We start from the raw sequence: 22,142 nt of genomic DNA, 5'->3' as shown, positions 1-22,142 counted from the left end.
GCCACGTTAACCTTGCCTAGCACCACTTGCGAAACATTCCACGATATGTCAAGACTTAGTATCGGGACATGACGTCAAGAAGCTCCTACAGCCTGGGAGCGTTCCCGTCGGTCCACTCTGAGAGGCGGAGACTCCCCGTCGAGCTTTGATCGAATTGTTCAGAAGTCGATCCCGCAAGGTTTCGAGGCGGTGACGAGTCGGAGTCCATGGGCCGTGAGCGTGAATCGGGATCTCACGTAGATCATGATGTGTTTTCGCTGAAGGTGATGTCGCATCACATGTGTGGTTGCCCAAACCCTAATCCAAATCTTTACAGCACAGCTGTAGATCGAAATTGAGTACTGTGGTGCGGTTACCTGTATCACATGACTATCGCTGATCTGGGTTAGATCTCCAGCCTTGGCGACTGCGAGGGTTCGAGTATTCTCTTGAGGTTTTGCGATTTTTTTTTGATTTTTTGGAATTGGACGGTGAAGCGTGGATTTTATTTTTGTAGCCGATACAGATAGCATTATGAGATTGGTGGTTGTGTCTCTCCTGTACCTTGAAGTTTGCAGAGACAGAGTCGAATTGCGGCAAATGATAGTAGTTGGCTTGAGAATGGGATGACGTTGGAAAGAGACAAGTTGGGGAGTTTCTGTGATCCTTGCTCGCAGCGCGGCTCGTCGATTCTCAGGCAATCTCGCTTGTGTTGAAGTATTGGATATGCCCAGAGAAGTTCCTGGTCCCATAGAACGATCTATGGAGGGGTCGCGAAGTAAAGTAGATGAATATTTTAATATCATCGTTGTCGCGATTGGGCTACTACATTCCATGTCATCTGATGAGATGGAATAACTCGAACACATACTTATACGAAGTTGTCTATCATTTCCAATTCGGTCTCTTATGCTCGATGGAAACATCTTCTTGTGGCTTGAGGCTATCCGATCCTTGAGCCAAGTCGCAGTCCTGAAAATCGCTCTTGCCTTTGTTTGTCGCTTTTGAGGATTCAAGATGTTTGTGAGATGGAGGGACTGCACTGAAGACTTTGGATAGATGACTTGATAATTAGAGTGTACTGATTCGAGGTTATGGTAGACACTTGTTGGTCTGGATGATGACGGGATGACGGCGGCCTCGCGCTTTCGAAGCGTTAATGGTGCTGGGGATTCACAGGGCAGTGCGAGCTAAAAAGAACATCAACGTCATAGTATCACTCTTGATTCTCTTCCTGTTTGAAATCCAAATGAGGCAGTCTGTACGTTACTGTGCATCAGCTGTTTCGTTTGAGATTGAACCTAGCTTTCTTCTCCTCAACTCAAGTTTCGTTGCCTCCCATCATTCGCCACTGTTGTACGGCAAGGTATTTCTTTTGGAACTCATATTTTAGCTCTTACTCAACTGTGGCTACGCCTTTCAAGGCTTTCTGTTCTATCTGTATTTGCTGCAACGAGACGTACCGAATGACCCGGCTCGAAAGCCTCAAGTGCTGGATTGCATCCCCGTGAGACTTGATATCAACTTCATCTAGCTTCTCCTCAGCTACCCTGAGCCTCAAGATATCATACTGATGCGTTACAGCTTCCCAGGCGTGGATTACGGATGAGTCCATGGCCAAGTTCCACGTGCCTCTCCAAAGAAGGACAGCTTCCCGCTTGGGACGGAAAGCTTGGTACCTGAGTAGCCCTGCCAAACCCTTTCGCCCGTTCAAAATCTCCATCGTTTCTAACTGGGGCATATTCTTAGCGGCTGCCGCCGCTGCCAGTAGTAGGGCTTCAATCCCGGTTGAGTCTTCATGAGGAGCGAGTATTTTTGCAGTGAGAGCAAGCGATTTCAGGGTCGGCCACGCAAAGTCGAGACGGGCCTCGAAGAAGTGGCTGGCGTCGGCGATGTAGGATGCTGCAAGATGTTCGAGGCTGAGGCTGGTGAGCGCGATCATCTGGCCGATATCTCGGATAGGCTTGCGCAGGGCGTGTGTTCCGACATATTCTCCCTCGAGAAGTTCGCGTCTTCGCATATTGGCTGGATACTGTTGGTTGAAGTTCTCGAAGATGACGAGTCGTTTGAGGCTATGGTTGGAACGTCGGATAGGGTCCAAAAGAATTTGGTAATCTGAAGCACGCGGAAATCGGTAATTATCAACACATGGTCACTCAACTTCGCAAATCAAAGCGAGCAATAACGTCAAGAGTCCATCAGGGAGATTTGTGCAGTAATAACTAACCTTTGTCTGTCGATTTCTGCGTCGGATTATTCCATTCCCTCCACGGTTCGTAGTGGACTTCCTGGAGTCTGGGAAGCCGGGAAAACATGTGTGCCAGTGACTCTGGTTTCCATCTCCGGCGGCTCTGTTGTCGGAGAAGTAGACTGGTCACGGCTGGGGCTAATGGGAGCTTGTCCCACCACTCGAGCTCTTCGTCGTCACTGTCAAAAGGCCCCTGCTCCATAATCAGATGGAATAGTTTCCTAAGGCCCCATGGGGGCGAGGCGAGGTGTCGAGAGCCATGTAACCAGCCATGTTCAGGGTCGTGATAGTCTTGATTTGCCATCGCCTTCTTGATAGTATGATTATCTGGTACATCCGAAGGAGTATCGGGGAAAAAGGTCAGATATGGAAACCAATGTTTCGAGTCGCTGAGCGAGTATATACTAATATCGAGTGTCAAGTCGCCGTGAGGTTCCCATTCGCTGAGAATCGAGAAAAGGTTCTGGAATGACGCGGTGATGGGACATTTATCTGTGCCACTGATCGCAAATGCCTCTTCAAACTCATCCGAATTCGTTCTTCCAGGTGAAAGGGTGCACGTGGTGCAGTCGTACTCGTCGAGTTCCAGGCAGAACCAGATGTAGCCGACGAGAAATCGGGTTCTTTGAATTATGGCACGAAAATTGGCGAGGCGTGACGGAGTGAGTCTAATTCGAGCAAAGTTGTGTCGCTCGATATCTGTTTGCCATTCTCGAGACACCGTGACCAGGGGAGCTAGTGGGCAATCATCCTGCATCACTTCTTGTAAGATAAGAAGTCGAATTTCTCTGGGCAGGTTATCCCATCTTGAATCCCATTGCTTCTTGTCGACTGGTGAAGAAGACATGGTGTGAGAGACCAAGATTTTGGTTATTTCGGCGACGAAGAGGTCGAGGTAAGAAGATGAATCTTCCGGTAGGGGCGTATACGCTTATTGTGGAATGATAACTGATCCCATCATGTCCAGATATGTGGAATATCAGTAAACACTTCAGATTTGTTGTGATAGTGCTTGTGTGGTTGGAATAAGAGACTTCCGACCTGGACGCTGCGTGCGGGTCGCCATGTAAGGTGAGCCATTGGGCTATCAATCCGATTTGAGTTTTCTCATCTCGAGACCATTGAGGTTGGTCTTCTGTCACACTCGGGGTGGCCGTGTCTGAGGCTGCCGCTGTACCAGCCTGGCTCGCGTTCGTTCTAGATCCCAGTCTCATTCATGGTCAAAACTCTTCACAGGGTCTCCCGTCATGATGTTTTTGAGTTCGCGCACTTTGCGGATACTCTTCCCCTGCCCATGCGTAGCATCGTCGAAAAGCTCGGGGTTGACCAAGATGTCGCTGACAAGATGGCTAAACACAGTGCGTACTTGTATTGCCAACCGTTGTCTGCTGGTGTTTTTATTCATCCCAAGAGCCTGGCGTATTCGGTGATGCATACTTCGAGGAGATCGGACCAAGCACGACAGCGACAGAAGGGGAAACAGTAGTAGCAATAGAGACATTAGTTATAGTCACCCTAGTATTATTAGCAAAACGTTCCGAGACCTTTCTATACTTCTCTTTAAGTAAGATAAGGTACTCACGGTCCCTTTGAGATTATAAGCCCGGCGGGGGGGTTTTTCTTTTCTTTTTAAAAAGGTTAATTAATTATCTAGGTAAGAGTTGCTAATTCCTTAAGTTTTATATCGTATCACCACTTCCACGATAAAGCCACTACGACACATTCACCCAAAACAAAATCAAAAACATACAACACCAGGTATTCGCTGGTCGTCACCGACCCAACTACTAATCCGGCCCTCATTGGCTTATCTATGGGAGAGCGGATGGGATCCCGAGTTTTCCAATGGGTATGGTCGTATGTGACAGGATTAGGTTGCGAGACTACTCATATGTGAAGAGCACAACGAATGCCATCGATGGTGATGGTGATTACGGCTTCCCTGCCACCTTCGTCGAGAGCCTCGAGAAACCGCTACGGTTTCTCGAGGTCTGACATTTGTGGGTGCCAGTATCCACAAACATCCCAGTCCTTCGGCGTTGATGGCTGAGCTCACCTTCTCCGAACTTCTTTCAGGTGAAAGACTCATGGGAACCGGAGAGCACCATTGTCGTCGTGGTCGTTGAAGTCCACATTCTCGAGGCCAACAAACAAGTCTTCGTTGCCTAGAAAACTCATATCAAGCCAATCCATTGGGTTCAGAGAGGTGACGTCAACAGCCCGTGACCAGTCGGTCATGAAACTGTCTGGAGTCTCGTAAGAAGTGTGATCTTGCCTCCTATGCGTATCGTTGCTGGTCTCTCCATCTAGTCCGGACACCAGTATTTGAGAGAAACCGGAGTAGAGACTGGCTATAGATGTAGCTGGGAGCGCCTGCGCTTTCTCTTCAAGCCATGTAGAGATGGCCCGGATCTGGGACGCCGCCGCTCCATGATCTACAGAAGATAGATTTCCTCGACTCAAAGCCTAGAGATATAAGTCAGTGCTACAAGGATAGTATACAATGGTGTTATACCACTAACTTGGGCAATCTCAGTCATGGCGTGGGCAACCATTACAAACTGATTGTTGTGCCACCCCAATCCAATGTCGTTGACCGTTTGATCATGTAATACCAGATCTAGAAGTTGAAGTGCGGTTTCAAACGCTTTGCTATCGACCGAGGCAATAGTCGAGGCTGTTGCTCCCCCGAGTCTCTTTAACTCCCTTGCCGCCTGCGCGTTGAGAATCATGAGACTGTGTTTCATGTAGAAAGCTAGGATAGGCAACATGGGTGTAGACGACTCGTCATCTTCGTAGCACCTGATCTTGCACGTTCGATCAAGAACATCGTAGTTCTTTGCATGCCAATTCGAGATGGACGCATCAGTCTTCTTCATACGCTCCAACTGCTTTAAGGACTCCAGCTGTTCACCTTAGCTATCAGCGCTGCGACATGGTGTGTTGACAGACATTGGATGAAAGCGAGAGATAGGAGAGATAGCAAGAGCAAGAGATATTCTACTCACCAACTGAACCCTAATCTCAATGATACCACTAATCATACGATCAAGAGATGTTGCCATCGACTTCCGCCACCACTGACATGGACAAGGCGGGAGCTCTTTCCAAGCCACAATCGGGGAGCGGCCCATGACGATACCGAAGCTCTTGTCAGCTATGAACACGTATAGCCAGGTTCTTTCAAGATTGCGCGAGAATCGCTCTCTCATTTCAATAGTGTCGTCGGGGGCCAAAGCTTTGACAAGTTCAGCGATAGTGGTAGGCTTGTTTATTCCGAGTTCCTTGGCAAGTTGTACAGCCTGCGAAATAAGAGCGATGAGGTTAGCACATGATGGTCTACTTGGGATTCGTTCTTCGTGATCTCACATGACTAATATGGAGCCAATGGGGATCGTCTCCCTGTCTCTGGTACATCGGTGCCCAATACTTCATTGCTAAGATTGCTTGAATCGTCTCTAGTGATCTCACTGGCACCGCGATAGACCACGCGAGATTCGCTTCTGCCAGAGAGAGTAGAGTTGGGTACAGAATTCGATCCCGTGGACGTGTCGAAATAGCACATCCCAGAGCGCAAATGACAGAAAAGAGGGTAAAAGATGTGTGACGGACGTATTTGGGGGTATGTAGATCTGGGTCTAGAAGCCCTATATGCGGATTGCGCGTCTGGAAGAACCTAGAAGTGAGGTTTCTCGGTAAGTAAATCATCAAGACGGGTTCTGTCATACGCACAGCTGAAAGTACAATGAGACATCGTTTTGATCCGCCAGGCGCGCAGTTACAGGGTCGCAAGCGGTGGTCTCCAACTTCAGTGTGCTGTTGATCGACTGAGACGCCAGGACTTGCCAATCCGTATCATGCGTCAGACGAGGTGCTAGACAATAATGGGTCAGTATACGACAGACTGTAAGAACAAAATGTTCGAGCCGATGTCGGCTTACTGAAGTACTCTATCAGCCGTTTGTTTATTGAGTTCTCGTTGCCTCTTCGCCCTATTGCGTCGAGTGGCAGATGTGGCACGGCTGTGTCGACATTCTGGTTTGCAAAACTCGTATCATTCTTCGTGAAAGCAGCTGCCATGATATGAAGGGGAGAAACAACGGAACTCTCCTTTTTCAACTTTGAACACGGACACGGGGAATGAGTCGAGTCCGGCGGCCCATCACATTCTGACTCTTCACTTTGCTCGACAAGAGCAGAAACAGCGATTTCCTCTGTCCCTGGCGCATCTAAACGAGCTGGCACGCTGTCTCTTAAACTTGAGAAGGAGTCTAGGGCTGACGATTCAGGGTGTGTCTGAGCTTGAGATGAGTTAATTATAGCTGCGATGACTTGGTCCCGAACAGGACTCTCGTTGATGCGGTCCAACAGCTTTTGAACGGTGTCTGGCTTGCTATGCTTCCGTCAGCCTCTTCATGAGACCATTGAAAGGCTACCTAGCAGTCTCACTCACTTTGTGCTTCCTTCCTTCCTACCTCGATTGGATTTGAGCGGGTAGCGGCAAGTGTGCCCCTGAATGGCGCATCTTGAGCTGCAAGCGACGTTAGTCTTGGATTACTTCCCTCATGGGTTTGGGCGTGGAGAGAGGGCTCACCAAGGAGTCTGCCGGTCGCACTTCTGTCTAGCTGCGCGGCACGTAAAGCAAGCTGTGCGGTGCTGGCTAGTGCTGTCTGGAACCGGCGCGTTCCTATTCCTGCGTTGATTTGCACGCGTCCCCTTGTGTGAATGATTCCCGAGTTCGTCTCGGTGATCTTGTCCAAGTTCGTCCATTGTTATCGTAACCTTCAGGCGTAGTTTATACTGAAGGCATGTAACTGGAGGATCTCAATAGTGTTGCAAGACCCTGGGATTCGTAAAGTTGTCTGAACGAAAGAAGAATGAGGTTGTAAGTCCCCTCGGGCTTTAGATTTAGTCCCCGCTCTGGCTCTGACGTCGTAAACCCTAAGTCGTGACTCAGCAGCAACTTGTGATAGAACGTCGGCAATACCTTTGGCTCTGCGACTTCTGGAAGGAATGGAGTTGATTCCCATCCATGAAGCATTCAGAGTCGGATAGCGAGATCTGGGTGCCTTTCTGGCGTGCTTGGATGCGTACATGGTCCACAGGCATGCAGTGCTTCATGCCGTATCAGCCGAAGCACAAGTAAAGCACATCGCAAGATTCATCCTAGTTCAAGTCACTTCACCAAAGCACTGAAGTATTTCGGATTCTTCATTCAAACGTTCTTCTCAGCTGTCTGCGTGCGCACTTACATTAATGTAGACAACTTACCTGCGTCCGTACCCCGTGGTGCTTCCTTTATTTTAAATCAGCTTTGGCTCTACTTCCTCAAAACGTTCACCGGGCGGCAAGCCGATCTCAACCCAGCAACCGGCCTGACATCCGTGACACTTTGGGTCTCTTTTACCGGCGTGCTCTGGGCAATACATGGGTCCGCGTGGCCGGCGCGGCGGCGCTCTCTGACGGATCTCTGGTCCCGAGAGTGGGGCTGAGGTCAACGATTCCGGATGACTGGGGCCGGCGATGTTCTTACCCTTGTCGTTCTCTTGTCCCGGTCCATTGTCCTCAGGGGAGCGGTTTGGCTGCGAAAATCTAGTTACTTTCATCAGCATGACAGGGCTAGGGCGAGGTTTAGAACGTTTTACTGCTTTCTCGATTGGTGCATTGAGGCCGGCAATGGTAAAAGGAGAAAGTGGGGGAATGTCTGGCAATCTCACGTTGCTGGCTGAGTCGTCGTCACCAGTAAAATTCTTGAGGTAGAGATCAATGTGGTCATCAATTGTGTCGCTTCGTTCGTCTGTAGGATGGTAGTTTGCCGGATCGCCCGAGGTTTCTTCTTCAATATCACCTATTTCGCCATAGCATGAGTGCAAGGCCTCGCTACTCTCCGGCTTCACTACCGCGGCTTGGCGTAATTCCAGTACATCCTGTATTTCATGGATACCGCCTGTCAGAGCTTCAAAAGCAGATTCATCGTAGGCAAGAGTGCGTAGTGAAGCGTGATCCTTGCCATGTTCGTCATTGTCAATCAACGGGCAATGAACACCACTAAAGCTCGGAAAGGCACTCGCGATGTCTGCCGAAGAAGGCGGTGAATGAGATAAATGATCTGAAGTTACCGAGCTAGAAGACGCGGTAACACCAGTAGCATCACTAGAGGCTGCTATGGCTTTTCTGAACTCCTCTTCTGCTCTCATCTCAAGCTGTGCTTGTTCCCTGAGCCTTTGGATATCCTTCTCATGGTTGGCTGCGAGCTCTGCAAACAGTTTTTGCCGTTCCTGGAATTCAATCTCGCGGCGCTCGTGGATATTCAGGCGACGCAAAGGAGGGCTCTGAACAGGAAGCGCTGGTGAGATAAAAGCGACTGGCCGTGGTGTCTGAACCGTTTCTGAGGACAAGGCCGACTCGTTTTCATAATCACCTCGGTTCACGTCTTCCGCGTTGCTAGTATGGCTCAACTGATGCGAGAATTCGTACGTCTTGAAGATGTCCTCGGCATGAGCGAGACATGAGGCCCAACTAACAGTCGCCATCTGTCCACCGACTGCCATCCGACAGACATCTGTACGATGTTTCCTTCGGCACAGATCGCAAGAGGGGTGTGTGATGGGCTCGCCAAGAGCATGGATGAGTGACTGCACGGAAGCAGCCATCACCATATCTTTGCTGACTTCCCTTTCATTTCGCGCAAAGGTGCACCATGATGAGGAGAGCTCCATGCTCGTTTCTGCAAGGGCCGAAGAGGGGATCATGACAGGTTCGACGGGGTGGTTCCATTTCTTTACAGCCTTGAACTGCCAGTAGTTTTCGAGCAGTTCCGAAGCGCTGACGGAGGAAACGTCACTGTCTCTATAGAACGCCTCGCAGTTTTGGCAGAAGCCGAGGACAGTGGCCAGGGCCTGGGTGTGCTGGCAGAGAGGTGTGATGCAAGCATTGCGGTCAGTCTTGTCCTTGTTCTCAATGAACTTTCTGCACTCGATCAGTTCTACCGCGGAATGGGCACATACTGTGTGGATAGTCTTCTGTGTGAAGCACATGTTGAAATGCTAATAATTTCGGAAAGGGCCTGCCTTGAAGTTGGTCTATCGTGAACTTCGTCGTCTTCGTTTTTGTTAAAGGGACTGTCAGATTGGATATGGCGGGTTAGAGGCGACGTAGAAATACAGCACAGGCAATGCTGTTAAGGCATCTCTTGCAAGATGAGACTCATCATATGTTCGTGGTCTGGCACCGAGGGTGCCCCATCTCAGAGCATTGACAGTGGAAGGTCGGCTTTGTGACAGTTGGACGGTGCCATTGTTCCACGGGGAACAGCAGAGCCACTACAAAGGGTCATATCGAAGAACGTAGGTATTTGGCATTGTAACCCCCACCTTTGTTAGACAGTGTCTTCAAGTGCTTGTTCGAAAGCTTTGTTCCGAGTAGGCGAGGTATCCGTGGTCATCCTTCTCCGAATCTACAAGCTTCACAGCAGACAGGGACCTCTTGCGCCTCATCTACTACTGCATTCCAACTTCACTCGAGGCAGGCCAACGGCAAGCCGGTCGAAGTCTCGCTTGTCGTCAAGTAGTATCTCAGGCATCGAAATCGAAAAAGGTGAATTGTATCACAACACAGAGCCCATAGATTGTAATCGTTAACGTCGTGATTTCGTAGCATTACTAGGTAGGTACAATTCCCAAAGTCCCATTCCAGGGTCCTCTTCCAAATGTTTCGTGCTGAGTACCGCTACTCCACAAGTCCAGGCTGTCTAGCCGCCATTTTCAGGTCGCCTTATTTGTGAACTCGGGCGCAACGCAGCATTCCTCTTCTATGAGGTGCTCGACTGACGGATCCATTGATTTACAGGCCGTACTTCTTGTCCTTGTCCTCGACGGGGAATTCCTTGCCAGTAGTGTTCTTGTACTGGCCGCGGATGAAATCACTGATTTGCTCGTCTTTGGCCTGCTCAGCAGCGCTCTCGTTATCTTGAGGACCTTGACCGAGGACCTTTTCTTGGACGAAGTCGACAGCTAAGGTTGGTGTTAGTCTTGTGATCGTGTGTTACAGACATGGAGGGTAGTTACGCACCCTTGTCAAGGCCGTCTTCCTGCTTCTCGCTCTCGCGGCCACCGCCAGCCATGCCGTTGAGCTTGTCCATGAAGCCGCCGGACTCCTTCTTCTCAGGTTGGTCAGCGGAAGAGGCCGCGTTGTTGTTGTTGTTGCCTCCCGCAAGGTTCTTGACGAAGTCCATGATGAAAGATGGGTTGTTTTGACTTGGTAGAATAGATGTAGTGGTGTTCAATCGTGTATTAGGACGGTAGATCTTGGGGGCTCGGTTCAAGTTGGAGAGATAAAGTCAGGTCAAAGTGGGATTAAGAATGGGATAGCTTGGCTACTTGTAGTTCGACTAAGGTCGCACGAGGAAGAGAGACAGGGAACCGTCACCAGGGCGGGGAGGTGAGGGGAGACCATCGGGAGACGATAGTGGCTTAGACCAGAGGTAACAGAACGAGTACCTTACCACCTATCATAGCTGCATCCAGCAGGCGGGCACCATCATCTTGCCTGTCCTACCTGGTCTTGGCAAAGGCTAGTCGAGGTGCAGCAAGGAGGCATAAGATTGGGAGTCGCGATACAGCTCGCAGCTTCCCACACGTTAAGTGGAGTTACATCATCAGCTGGCCAGGGATGCACTGACGCGGGCCAAGTTTCTGCCAGCACGGCTTGCACGTTGCGCCATATAAAGAGACCTCAGACAGACGATGACGAGGGGACAAGTACCGATACTCGACTTCAATGTGCAACAAGGTCGCAGAGGAGGAACAAGATAAGCCTGTAAGCCCAGGTAAGACAGTCCAAATAATGCAGCAACAAGTCGCTTCTGCGGTTTGCCAAGAAATCCAAACAAGCACTTCAGCCAAGGAGTGTTGGCAAACTCATGGTCCACGGAGCTAATCCACGCTTGGTGACGTGATGGTCGCCAACCTACTGTCACTTCAGCTGGCTTCGTCCATGGCCCCTGTTCAACCCGCCAAGCTTGTCCTGATGTACGTATTTGTTCTTCTCTCCGTTGTGTCACGTGGCTGGTAACCTCAGATCAGATGGTCCCCACCGGGTGCCGTCAAGCCACATATCGCGGGGCTTTGTGGCGGCAGCGACCTGTTTGAACTTCTGTGGCTTGTGTCGGTTCATGTTCACCGGCTGAGTCATCTCCGAAAGCGAGCTCTTCGTCATCAGTTGAATGTTGGTGCCCCGACATCCCGAGCTTTAAGTCATTGCGACGGCGCAAAACGAGGGCCAACACAGTTTTGTCAATCCCTCTTTCTACAATTCACACCTGGAATAGCTGCGAGGGCTTGTCCTAAGTTCAAAATGGCTGCCAAAAATGCGCCAGATCTTCTCAAGAGACCTCTTTACGGTTTGTCTTCTCTGCAACTACTACCCCGCCATCGTCAACTGACCCAGTCGCAGTCTATGATCTTCCCCAAGAAGTCCTGTCTACACTCTCCTTGAAGCCCGACGCCTTCATACCCGAACAAGCCCTTCCATCACCCCCCTCGAAAGATACGTCCTCCTCCGATCTCGTCGGCTCACAAGCCTGCTCCCTTTGCGGAATTACTTTTCCCACTGTTATCGATCAGCGAAGCCATCAGAAATCCGATTGGCACCACTACAACTTGAAGCAGAAGCTCCGCAGCGCAAAGCCAGTATCCGAAAATGAGTTCGAAAAGTTGATTGGGGACCTTGACGAGAGTCTGTCGGGCTCAGACTCGGAAGAGTCCGAGGACGAAGAGAAGGAATCCACACTCACTGCACTGCTGAAGAAGCAGGCGACGCTCGCCGACAAGTACGCATCGCCGACAGCAGATTACAATGACGGAGAAGAAGACACGATACGACGCAGAGGGAAGGGCAACCCGCCTCTGATTTGGTTCAGCTCACCAGTTCTCCCATCAAACACATACTTTGGCCTCTACAGGGCTATCCTCAGCCCCGAAGAGCTGCGCGACGAGACAAAGCTAGTGGAAGTCGTCAGAAAGAAGCAGTTGGACCCAATAGCCGCGCCGAAAGTCTCCAAAGACGGCGCAGCACCGCCGCCAGCGGCATACAAGGGTCCTCACTTCTTCTTGTGCATGATTGGTGGTGGCCACTTCGCTGCCATGGTCGTAGCATTGCCGCCACGACAAAACAGGTCTTCCGCAGGCGCAATGAATCGCGAAGCAACCGTACTTGCTCACAAAACATTCCATCGATACACAACGAGACGAAAGCAGGGTGGTTCGCAGTCGGCCAACGACAACTCCAAGGGAAATGCCCACTCGGCCGGTGCCAGCATTCGTCGGTACAACGAACAAGCTTTGGTGGACGATGTACGCAATCTTCTACAAGAATGGAAGGGATTACTCGATACGTCCGAGCTCCTCTTTATTCGAGCAACGGGGGCGACGAATCGAAGAACGCTATTCGGACCGTACGATGGGCAAATATTGAAACACAACGACTCGAGGATACGAGGATTCCCGTTCAGCACACGAAGGGCGACACAGAACGAGTTAATGAGATCTTTCATTGAGCTCACGAGACTAAAAGTCAGAGAAATTAACCCGGAAGACGAGATTAAACCAAAGTCCGAGACGCCTACACCTGCGAAGAGCGCCGCTCCGAAGCCTACGAAGCCAAAGCTTACAGAAGAAGAGGAGACTGTGCTATTGCATACATCACAGATTCAGGCGTTCATCCGGCGCTCGAAACTTCCAGCCCTACTGTCCTACCTAAAGACCAATGACGTGTCTCCCGACTTCCAATTTCAGCCGGCAGACCAGAATCACCACTCACCAACACCCCTCCACTTGGCTGCTCATCAGAATGCTGCACCTCTAATTCTAGGCCTCATCACACGCGGCGGTGCATCTCCCCTGATCACAAACAAAGACGGCAAGACTGCGTTCGAACTTGCAGGTGACAGGTCAACAAGAGACGCCTTCCGGGTTGCGCGATCAGAGCTCGGCGAGGATAAGTGGGATTGGGAGACCGCACGCATACCGGCACCTCTTAGCAAAGCAGATGCTGAGAAGCGTGACGAGAGAGATAGAAAGGAGAAGGATGAGCAGGAGACGGCAAGAAGACGTGCAGAGGAAGAGAGGTTACGGGTCGAAGGACCCAAGGCGGATAGCAGGAAGCCAAAGTCTGGCGGTCTGGCGGCTATAGCGGCCACGAAGACGGCACAAGAGAAGAGAGTGGAAGAAGCCAGGGGCCTCACACCGGAGATGCGAATGAAACTCGACCGAGAGAGGAGAGCCAGGGCCGCCGAAGAGCGCCTCAAGCGCATGCAGAATAATTCATAGTCGTGATGGTCGCCCAGTGCGCTGACAACGATCTCGGCCCGTGAACAGTTGAGCTAGTTTATGAATGGACAAAATGATGACACGGCTGAACCAAAGGTTTATCTCTCGCTTCTGGTGATCGATATCAAACAAGTACGATATGCATGGTTGTTGAATTGCGGTGATTCTAAACGTTCCTCACTTTGAATATTTTTGATCACATTGTGGCGTAAAAGTTCGTGTTGTATAGAAACCAGTAATTCCGTTTCAGGCAAATACAAGTCTTCGATATAGTTTTCAACGTCCGTTCTCATGGCATTTCTCCATGGTTTACGCCAATGGCCGTGGAGAGGGCAGATCCTGACTTGGTCTCGAGAACTACAGACTCACGATCTTGGTGCCCGGCCTCCCGGCAGCTTGAAGTTCAAAAGCGGCGGCAAACATGTGTGTGACTTTCTTATCCGGGGACATTTGAACTGAGAAACCGGCTTACCGAAGTGCATGAATTCCTTCCTGTCGAGTCTGATCATTCTGTCTGCTGCGTTTATGGTAGTATAGCACATAACGACGTGTGTCCTGATGCTCTCGTGCGCAAGGTAATAGTTGTTGGGCAGGATTCGTGACAACGTCCTCGCTTTGACATGATAGGTGCCGAGATGTAGACCTTTTGAAGGTTTGCGATCAGTCTGTGAGTAGTTGTCATGGGGCTCTGAAAGGTCCAACGAAAATTAATTGATCTTTATAGTCTAGAATCTAACTCAAAGCGTCGGCTTAAATATGATCAGGATACTATGCTGACAAGTCGACGATATCTCTCGTCTAAGATCATGCGGAAATCTACAACCATTTCACTTCTTGTAAAACACAATTCCTCTTTGGGAAGATATGCTGTCGTGCCAGCCAGATCCGACGTGAACTTGATAATCAATCCTCGACATTCAACATCACCACCACTAGCCCCGGAAATATGCGTCTACATGTTGTATCAAGGAAGACAGTCCGTGAGCCAAGCAACACGAATATTGTCAACCGTTGAAAACCTCGCCCAGTGTCAAACGGGTTTCAAGATATTCCAAGAGGAGAATCTATGACTCTAAGGTGAGACCACTCATATTCATCATCTGACCGCAGTGAGATTCAGTCTCATCAGCAGCCAAGTTGAGGCGTTCCTTCCACCGCCATCATCTATACCCAGATGCAAGACCGAGACAAACTGCCCCCTCCGAGAAACACGTGTGTGTTTTCTTCTAAGCTGTGAATGTTTCCACAGACTGCCTTTCTCTCGCTCCAGTCTGCCGATTGGCATTGCCGCAGCAGCACACCAAAGCCGTTGAACCTCAACACCCGACATAAACGTCAAAACGCTATCGAGTAAACAACCTCTACTGTAGCCTGTGTCATTTCGTTCACGATATCCTGTGAATGTCATGTCATACTACCTCGTATGTCAGAACTCTTGGTCATGAATGCCCATGTTTCACAAGGAAAACTCGAGACAAGTTTTCGAACTTGCAAAGCCACAATCCGCAACTACACGATAGATCGACCCGTATTCCAAAACACCATGTACGCAAAAGGTATCAAATCCTCTCTCAAGCGAGCTTTAACGACACCCGGCACCCAATCCTCGGCCGACATCCCGAAATCGTCCAAAGCTGCATATCAATCCGTCTTGTTCTCCATTATCCCGATAGACTAGACGTGTCTCTCACCACCCGAAACACACCTTATCCCACAAACAGAGTCCATCGCGAGAGATGGATCACACGGAACAAAAAGACTACACCTCGTATCATCTCCAAATACTCCTCCCTGAGTCTCGACCGTTCATACGACCTTGTCTCACACACCGAACTACAACGCCTCTCCACAAAACGTCAACGTCAATGCATCAAGACAGGCATACCCACCTACCTGCAATTGACCGCAAAAGTTTTGCTTTTTTTTCCAACGTACGAGGTCGTAAAGCCGCTCGTTGCTTATTCTTCTAAAACATTTTCTTCCCAAGGCTCCCACCAGTTCATTGTCCACCCACAATTACGATCCCGATCTTGCCGTGAAATCGTACTTCAGCTCTCCATAGGGTTTCCCAAAAGGGACCGCACAAACAGTCGGGTACCTGCATTAGATCCCAAATGAGACAGGTCAAGCAAGGCCTTCAAGGTCACCTTGAATCTGATGGGAAGGTTGCAGAGGCATGTGATGAATGCAACGGCTACGCAGCGAGACCCGACTCACCGAGCCTGACAACCCTTCTCCCCCGCGGCCTCCGTAGCCTGACATCTTGACATTCACGCTCATGCAACGGTTCTCGCACGTCTAAAGTAAAGCCGAGAAACAAGCTCCCCTCAACCAATAAGTCATCAACGTAGCACAGGCTCGTGCTACAAGCATGAACGATACGGAATACCATCTTACCGTGGAAGTTCCATCCAACCCACCACAAACGCAGCCCTTCCCTCCCCCCTTCTCCAGGAGTCCAGTCTGCTACACCGGGCAGCGACGGGCATCTCGAAAAGCCGGCAGCACGGGGTATCCGTACCCGCCCTCATTACGGCAGATCGCCATAGTCGAGTTGACGATCACACTTGGCCAAACTAGCAAGAGCAAAATAAACAGCGTTCCGTTTCACAGCCACCTCCTCGAGCCCCGCGAGGGTAGTGTATCCGTATCCGTAGAGTACCATAGTCAGGACCTAGAGGCTAGAAAGGAAGAGAAAAAACTAGATTAATGCCCCTGTCTGCCGAAGCGAAGCCGCGAGCGAGCCAGAGAGAGAGGGAGAGCTGGTAAGCAGGAGGAGGGATACCGCGACCAACGCCGTTCAGCCTCGTGTCATGAAACCGAACCATCCCCGCCCCCACTGGCCGGCTCTTCCATCGCTACCATAACTCGCTCAGTCTCTCTGCCAAACCTATGAGGTCCATCTCGATATCCGTATCTCTCCCCACAACGGGAGGGAGGGGATAACCGGGCAGAGAGAGGGGGGAATCAAAGAAAAGACCCGTCAGTCGACCAACATTTTGCCGTCTGCATCGCGGTTGTGCGGAACTGCCGGGGATTTTTTTTATTCTGTCTCTCGACGAAGCAGCTTCACAGCCACCCTATACGTCACGGTAAGGCTCGCATAAAGAACGCGATGCTGAGTTCGGATTGTCCATTATGCATGTTTGGCGGGGTATACCGTATGACATCGAAACAATTAGGGATCGGAGGCCTAGGAGATTTTTTTTTCCTTCGCCCCTTTGCAAGAGTTCGGATGAAGTGGTCAAGAGCTTGACATCAGCTGAATGGGATGAATGGGATACCCCCGACTGTCTTGACTGCCACTGGCAGTGAGGATGCTGTTAAACGCGGCTATTGAGCAGGATCTTGACTCGCGAGGGGATCAGGACGATATACTTCGCGGGAGTTACGCTGACCTTGCCTCCCGTTTACCTCGCAGGGTGGTGTTGAAATATCGAGTGACTTGGCAACGAAGAACTGATCTAGTGTCTGATAGGAGAAACCCAATAGATATTATAACACTTCATTCTTTCAAGACCTGGGGGATGCAGAACAATAACCCAACGCATGCTGCTGTTAAGTGAGGGCCAACCAGTGGCTGCAAGTGAGCCGCGCTGGCACGAACAGATTCGACAGCTGTCCACAGTCTCCAGGAGGTTCTCGGGGGATTTGGTAACCCTGCTGCAGGGGTCGGGGCATTGAGTTCCTCTTTAGGATTTCAGCGACGACCCCAGCCATCACCGTCAGGGTTGCACCGTGAAAGACACCCGTTGGAGCATAGCAAACCGGAAGGGGTGGTCCCTGTCACGGACCTGGCCTGTATTCCGTTAGGTGACAGGGCAACAAAGGCAACGAACAGCAGGCCATCCATCGCGGAGTCGCGGTTGTTGCTGAATTTTCGGGGTGGACTGTCCGCCGCGAAAGGGGCGCCGGTCCTTGTTGAACACAGGCAAGCCCGGCAACGGAGGTGCATCGGAGGACCAGCAAAGCTCGAAAGCGAAGATGGCCGGCCCTTGCACCCAACTGTCTTGTTTGGAAGATCCTCAAAGTGCCGAGGAAACAAAATGCAACCTTGACAAGAGAGGCCGCTGAGAATAGAAGCTCAGGCGGGCCTTGGGAAATGAGAAGAGGGAAGAAACCCAGTAAACCATATGGCTAGAGACAAGACTCCAGGTCACGCCAACGGAACCAGGCGATCTCATGATCGGGACCGAGCCGTGATTGCGTTCTCTTTCGCAAACCCCCGTTTTGGATGGTCTGATTTCCTCTTTCGTCCAGCCAGGTATTGACCAATCTGCGGGATCAATGATCGACGGCGAAGACGGGGCAGATAGTGTGCGTTCTGGGGAAGGCCGCGAACGCTTCGGTTCACGGTAACAGTTGTCGATAATTGATTGAACTTTCAATATTTCATCTCGATAGCGACCACAGCGTTGGCAACGAGATGAACGGCACGGTGTTCATCCTCTTCTCGGATACCGGCCTGGGGAGGAAGATGAACACTCAATACTTGAGATTTGGTATTGGGTTTTGGGGGGTCTCGGACGATTCATGACGGCAGCGCTGGCCGATCTTCAAGCAAAGCCAGCGCAGGTTCCAACGATAGACAGCTGGTCGCAATATCCAGGAACGCCTGTCGGGCGTCACTTTCCACGGAAAGGATGGGTCTTGAGGCCCATGGCGCCGCTGTCTGTGAGGGCGGTCGGAGTTTAGGGGACCACTACGGTCAGTTATGTCATCCAACCTCCCCCGGTCAGGTCAGACCGTCAGGCCCAGGCTCACGGTCCTCGGGCGGTATCGGCTCAAGACATGCCGCTCGAGCCTCACTATTTGTCTTGGGGCTACTCGTCAGAAATAAACAGTCACCCGGATTGTGAGTACGGATATGGCTGTCGAAAAAAGTTGACAGCTCTGAAGCAAGAAAGAGTGTTGTTTCAGCCATACGCGAGTGGAAATTGGAGGATATCTTGAGGACCTAAAACGGAGGAAAGACGGTTGTATTGCCGGCGACTTTTGGCATGGCTCGTGTTCTCAGATTCAGGTGAGCGTGCCTGATTAGGCAAAGCCCCCCGGCTGACCCGGCTCTTTCTGGCCTGGTGGGCATTCGATAGGGCAAAAGGCCGACGTCATGCTGGCAGAACCAGTTACTCTTCTGTAAAGTCGGTTGCGAATAGATGATGGGTTGGGCGCCAGAGCAACCTAGAGTTGTATGTGTTGACGCTTTTGACAATGATGGAAAATCATGACCCGAAGCATCGCTGCCGGGCAAAGGATCTGGAAGAACTGCACTGTAGACCAAACAACTGGGATTGTAATTGCATCTGGGCATAGCCGCCTGGCTCTGAACAGTTGGCGACGTTGTCTTTAGCCATTGACGAGTTGTCTCAGGTAAAGGCTTGCTTGCGAAAGACTCGACAGGTTGTGGTGAAAAGCCGTGTCTCAGTAAAGCGCCTGGCATCCCGCAGCCATCACATAGTGCCGCGCGGTCTGGCCAGCGCTTCTCGATGGATTGCAGACTGCATGGCCTGTTAGTTAGGCCCGATACGGGTCCGGCCATCTTGCAGCGGTTCGGCCACCCGCCGAAGAGAGAAAAGGATGCTTAAATCTAAAACGAAATCTAAACCGAGAAAAGGTTGCAGTTTGGCGATCCACACACTCGAGGGAGCCGCCGAGTAGCCTAGAAGCTGTGGCTGTACTCCGTAAATCAAGAGCGAAACCACCGCTGGCGTTACGTTGTCGCTGAGGTTGCAACAAGCCGTGTGTGTTGTCCTGATCATTGGGTCCAGCTTCCACAAAGAGGTAGACTGATAGCCCACATTCGGATTCGTTGGCTTCGGGTGGCTGACTTGGTGAAACAAACCGTTTCCTCGGAACGAGCTCTTGAGATGGCAATCAGGCCAAGACACGATGGAAGACTCTTTGGCCTGTTATTCTGGACCGGTCGAAGGCCAAGCATTGTGACGTCTATTGACGTGTGATTTTGCAGTTGACCCGAGGATAGACAGCCGCACAGCGAGGAGGAACCATCCACAGGTCTACGAGGCTCACGGCGATAACTAGTAGAGATATCCGTACAATGCGCCAGATTGAAGCTGGCGAGCAGGCCTTTTTCGGAAGCAAATAGAGGTTTAGACGGATGAGTAAACAATCCCGATAACTAGTAGCGGGCCGTTCGTTTTGGTTGATCTGGGCCGGTTGACCGAGCCGCGATATCTTGGCAACACGTTGGAATTGAATATACCCAACACGATATAATATCGCTTGACAGGCGTGGCAACCAGACTGGGTCCTAGATCGAACGATGTGAAGCGAGCCTATTCTTCTCAGAAGAGGGTAGGCGGCGTGGCAGCGCAGGGAGCAAAAGCGAGGGAAGGAGGTCAATCGAACGGAAGCGAACAACGCCCAAGAGCTATCGTGGAGCTTCTGGCCAGAAGGTCTGAGCATCGTCGACCAGGATGCAAACCAATGTCGATGGATTTGGGCAACAGGGCCGACAGGTCGCGTCATGATCGGGTAAAGCGTGCTTCGAGGATTTGGGACCCCCGGGATCCCAGGTGTTCTTGCTCTCCTCTGAAGGGCATAGCCTCTCGAGGTTCCGGCGTGCCCTGGCTGACAGACTTTTTCTTCGGGAGCAAGGGGTCCAGGGTAGCAGGATGGAGAAGGATTGCGATCGAGGTGGACTTTGAATGCAAGTGTATGACCATCTGGATGTAGATTGATGCTTTTTCCTTGCAGAGTTGGGGTGATGGAGTCGAGCCTCGAGGTGAATGGATGTTGAAGTGGTGAACCAGGGGGAAAGAAGTGGCGGCGGAAGGACCACGCCGCGAACAAGGCTCCAGGGGTACCAAGTGGAAGTGAAAAGTTGTGGAGGGGATGACCCCGGGCAAGCAGGGGGAAGAAGAAGGAGCAGGGGAGGGGAAGAATCCCCTCCTTTTGGCAAGGCAAGGCAAGGCAAGAAGCAGGGGAGGAGCAGTGGCAGGGATTCAAGGTAACGTCCTGGGTTGCCCTTTCCCAAGAGGTTTCCTTTCCGCTGGTCATTGATTGGCTCCGAGGTGCTGTTCCTGCATTAGCGCAACGGAGAAGCTGGCGCTGTGGCTGAGCGTTTCAACTTTGGACTGGGCAAGGAGCCCCTCGCTTGGTTGGTGGGAGAAGTCGCCAGAGGAGAGGATGCAGAAGACTCGAGAGGCTATGGACAGTTCAAAGGAACAGACAGGCGGCAAGGAGTCGGGATGCAAGTAATGAGTGTCTGTGTCAACTGACAAGTAGAAAGCAGCCCAAAGCAACCCTCTGGGTCTCAAAGGAGCCGTTGTTCGGAGCATGACAGGACAGAAAGGGTCATGGGCGGCAGGGAACTACCTAGGAAGTTGAGTTGATTCGTCGAGTAAGTGTCTTGACTTCTTGGGGAATGAGTTCAGGTAAGATAGGTGTGAATAAATTGTCTGTTGTCTCTTTCAACTTTGTGAGGGTGACTTCAGATGATCTGGCAGCTGTCATTGGCTGGCCCCTTTCCACAGCCATGAGCTTCTTTCGTCCAATGCTTCCGTCCTTCAGGTGGGAGTACCGACGGGAGGTACCTTACACCAATGGGCCCAGGTGCCATACACGGGTACGCAGAGTGGTCCGCGTATTATCGACTTCCATCTATCTGGAGGGCTAGGGTAAGGTAGGATGGACCGAGAATTGATTTTTGCAGATTGAAAAATTCGATAACAAACGTTGACAGTCTCCCCCTTCTCTAACTGTCTGTATCTGTCTGCACTGCAACTCAAACTTTGCTAAGGCGATTCTTGAGACGCTCCATAGAGTGAGGCTGAGATGGATACGGATGCAGGCTGGAACACGGTTAACAGCATCAACCTTTTAGATTAACTTTGGGTGACCTTTTGCTAGGCCTAAAATACACACGGGTAATGATTACGTGCAGCATTCGGAGCCTCCATACGTGCCTTGCCGCCGTGTTGATCTTCCAAAGAGCCCCAAAGTGGTGGATGGGCTGACGTTAGGCGCGGAGGCCAGCGTATCGAGGCATCCTGGGGCATCCCATCCACGCCGTTTATTGGAGGGCGAAAGGCGGCGGCGAGTCCGTTTGAGACGTCCAGATTCGCCGTAGTTCAACCTCAGAGACTCCAGTCCGTAATAATCCACGATTGGCTGGATGGGAAGCGGTGGGGTTTTTGGATGGATGTGTGGATGGCGGGGCGGGTACGGAGTACGGAGTACCTGAGGTCTTTCTGCCCCTGACTAAAGTAAAAGCCACCCACCGATGGGAAAGAATTGGTGCACCCTTGGGGTTACAGTGTCTTGTGAGCAGAGTCGCAACCGACAACCAAAAGTGTGTGAAGTTGGAGAGCGATTACCAAATAGACTGGCTAACAATGAGCCATTCCCAATACGGGATAAGGTACAGTTACAACGAGTCGCAGATGGTAAGCCACGGGGTCACTTAGATCGGGGTAGGCGCCCGTTGTCCCCTCAAAAGATCCAAAAAGGCGTCCAGTCTCTACTCTGTTCTGCTGGGGGAGAGATTCAAATTCCCTGTGGCGTCAAGCCTAGATTTCAGATCAAGCCCGGCGAGAGAAAAGCAAGCCTCTGGGGAAGGATAGCGC

At 51.1% G+C, this 22,142-nt stretch overlaps 4 protein-coding genes across 4 annotated transcripts; 1 reads left to right on the top strand and 3 right to left on the bottom strand.

Moving 5' to 3' along the window:
- Positions 1–1,375: 1,375 nt before the first annotated feature.
- HER10_EVM0008175 (uncharacterized protein) lies at positions 1,376–2,429 on the bottom strand (the record flags this gene model as incomplete). The annotated part of the gene is made up of 2 exons (XM_035477707.1): positions 1,376–2,051; positions 2,203–2,429. The coding sequence occupies 2 exons, from the start codon at positions 2,427–2,429 to the stop codon at positions 1,376–1,378; spliced, it is 903 nt and encodes a 300-aa protein (XP_035332968.1).
- Positions 2,430–4,312: 1,883 nt separating this feature from the next.
- HER10_EVM0008281 (uncharacterized protein) lies at positions 4,313–8,789 on the bottom strand (the record flags this gene model as incomplete). The annotated part of the gene is made up of 8 exons (XM_035477808.1): positions 4,313–4,693; positions 4,750–5,133; positions 5,236–5,529; positions 5,597–5,903; positions 5,960–6,101; positions 6,169–6,612; positions 6,681–6,758; positions 8,687–8,789. 8 exons carry the CDS (start codon positions 8,787–8,789, stop codon positions 4,313–4,315), a joined length of 2,133 nt encoding a protein of 710 aa, XP_035332978.1.
- A 1,080-nt stretch (positions 8,790–9,869) lies between these two features.
- Positions 9,870–10,912, bottom strand: HER10_EVM0004904 (uncharacterized protein). The gene is made up of 2 exons (XM_035474532.1): positions 10,298–10,912; positions 9,870–10,239 (listed from the first exon to the last, which is right to left on the bottom strand). The coding sequence occupies exons 1-2, from the start codon at positions 10,458–10,460 to the stop codon at positions 10,070–10,072; spliced, it is 333 nt and encodes a 110-aa protein (XP_035332556.1). The 5' UTR covers positions 10,461–10,912; the 3' UTR covers positions 9,870–10,069.
- Positions 10,913–11,361: 449 nt separating this feature from the next.
- Positions 11,362–13,678, top strand: HER10_EVM0005985 (ankyrin repeat and zinc finger domain-containing protein). Its single transcript, XM_035475583.1, has 2 exons — positions 11,362–11,627; positions 11,681–13,678. Exons 1-2 carry the CDS (start codon positions 11,582–11,584, stop codon positions 13,552–13,554), a joined length of 1,920 nt encoding a protein of 639 aa, XP_035332709.1. The 5' UTR covers positions 11,362–11,581; the 3' UTR covers positions 13,555–13,678.
- Positions 13,679–22,142: the final 8,464 nt, after the last annotated feature.

This window comes from Colletotrichum scovillei (genome assembly GCF_011075155.1).
Source record: "Colletotrichum scovillei strain TJNH1 chromosome Unknown Contig00006, whole genome shotgun sequence".
In the NCBI taxonomy this organism is placed as follows: domain Eukaryota; kingdom Fungi; phylum Ascomycota; class Sordariomycetes; order Glomerellales; family Glomerellaceae; genus Colletotrichum; species Colletotrichum scovillei.
Note: the sequence above shows the minus strand (reverse complement) of the source record. Positions and strands in the feature narration are given on the sequence as shown.